The following is a 1,911-nucleotide window of genomic DNA, read 5'->3' on the forward strand; positions in this document are numbered from 1 at the left end:
TCATTGTATTATCATTGGAGTATCATAGGGTGTTTTTCTAAGGATAGGCCTAATTAGAACTCTATTTATCACATGAGTAGCTGTGTTTATTACATCAGCCATAAAGTATTTTGGAAGCTTATAGTCATTAAGCATTGTTCTAGCAAGTTCTTCTAGAGCTCTATTCTTCCTTTCTACGACTCCATTATGTTGTGGAGTTCTTGGGGCTGAGTAAATATGGTGAATTCCTTTTTTATCACAATAATTGTCAAAAGATTCATTTTGAAATTCTCCACCATGATCACTCTTAATGGAAACTATTTTCTGATTCTTCTCATTTTGAACTTGATTTGCAAATTTTTTGAAAATTAAGAAGGCATCACTTTTGTGAGACAGAAAATAAGTCCATGTATATGTAGAGAAATCATCAACTAAAACATAGCCATAAAGATTTCCTCCAAAACTTTTTACTCGAGAGGGACCAAATAGATCCATGTGAATCAATTGTAGAATTCTATTAGTTTGTACTAAGTCTATTGGTGGGAAAGAGGACTTGACTAATTTACTTTTCTCACAAGAGTCACATAATTTGTCCTTAGTAAATTTTCTGTTTGGAAGACCTAGCACTAGTTGTTTGCTAACAAGTTTGTTAATATGGTTTATATGTATGTGAGCTATTCTCTTGTGCCACAACCAATCTTCATCAGATTAGATAACAAACAGCAAACATTATTTGCAGGCAAAGAGTCAAGATCAATCATGTATATATTATTTACCCTTTCACCTACCAATTTTATGCTATCATCTTCCTTGTGCTCAAGTGTACAAGTATGTGATGTAAAATATACCTGGTAGCCTTTATCGCAAAGCTGACTAATGCTAAGAAGGTTGTGTTTCAAACCTTTTACATAGAGAACATCCTTGAATACCGTTGTTGATTCACTCCCTGTAAGACCCATAATTTTAAAGGACACTTTATGTATTTTATATGTTTTAGATTTTGGCTCGGAGGCTTTTTAGCCAAAGTTAATAATATTATGGAGTGTATAGGATCAAAAAGTTATTTTGACCCCGTTTAGAATTACTCGTCGATAAATAAATTTAAATTAAGTGCGGTAAATCCTTTACGGAGAATTTAATGCGTTACGGGTGAAATGGTAATTTAACAAATATCTAGACATTTTGAGATATTTGTTAAGTTATATTTAATATATATATGTTTGCTTGGAGAGAATAGAAAGGAAGGAAATTAGAAGGAAGGAAAAGGAAAAGAAAAGGTTATATAAAGGAAAGAAGGAAATAGAAAGGAAGGAAAAACAAAGAAAGGAAAAAGGAAGGAAGGAAAATCTGATTTTCCATCTTCTTCCTCTACTACCCGCGGCCAAATTCCCTCTTTCTCCCATTTTAATGTCTCGGTTACTTAACCTTTGTTTTTTGAAAATCGTTTAAGTTAACTGGGCGTTAAGAATGGGGAATCTCTTAATGTCTCGGTTACTTAACCTTTGTTTTTGAAAATCGTTTAAGTTAACTGGGCGTTAAGAATGGGGAATCTCTTAATGTCTCGGTTACTTAATATTTGTTTTTGAAAATCGTTTAAGTTAACTGGGCGTTAAGAATAGGGAATCTCTTAATGTCTCGGTTACTTAATATTTGTTTTTGAAAATCGTTTAAGTTAACTAGGCGTTAAGAATGGGGAATCTCTTAATGTCTCAGTTACTTAATATTTGTTTTTGAAAATCGTTTAAGTTAACTAGGCGTTAAGAATGGGGAATCTCTTAATGTCTCAGTTACTTAATATTTGTTTTTGAAAATCGTTTAAGTTAACTAGGCGTTAAGAATGGGGAATCTCTTAATGTCTCAGTTACTTAATATTTGTTTTTGAAAATCGTTTAAGTTAACTGGGCGTTAAGAATAGGGAATCTCTTAATGTCT

General features: G+C 32.3%; 1 protein-coding gene across 1 annotated transcript in view; it reads right to left on the reverse strand.

Annotated features, from left to right (window-relative positions):
• Positions 1 to 653: 653 nt before the first annotated feature.
• LOC140919074 (uncharacterized) overlaps positions 654 to 1,911 on the reverse strand; it is a 9,103-nt gene continuing 7,845 nt past the window's right edge. The window contains exon 5 of the mRNA XM_073364589.1: positions 654 to 925. Coding sequence (XP_073220690.1) covers positions 654 to 925 — 272 coding nt within the window. The remainder of the gene's footprint in view (positions 926 to 1,911) is intronic.

This window comes from Cicer arietinum, chromosome 8 (genome assembly GCF_000331145.2).
Source record: "Cicer arietinum cultivar CDC Frontier isolate Library 1 chromosome 8, Cicar.CDCFrontier_v2.0, whole genome shotgun sequence".
NCBI lineage: Eukaryota > Viridiplantae > Streptophyta > Magnoliopsida > Fabales > Fabaceae > Cicer > Cicer arietinum.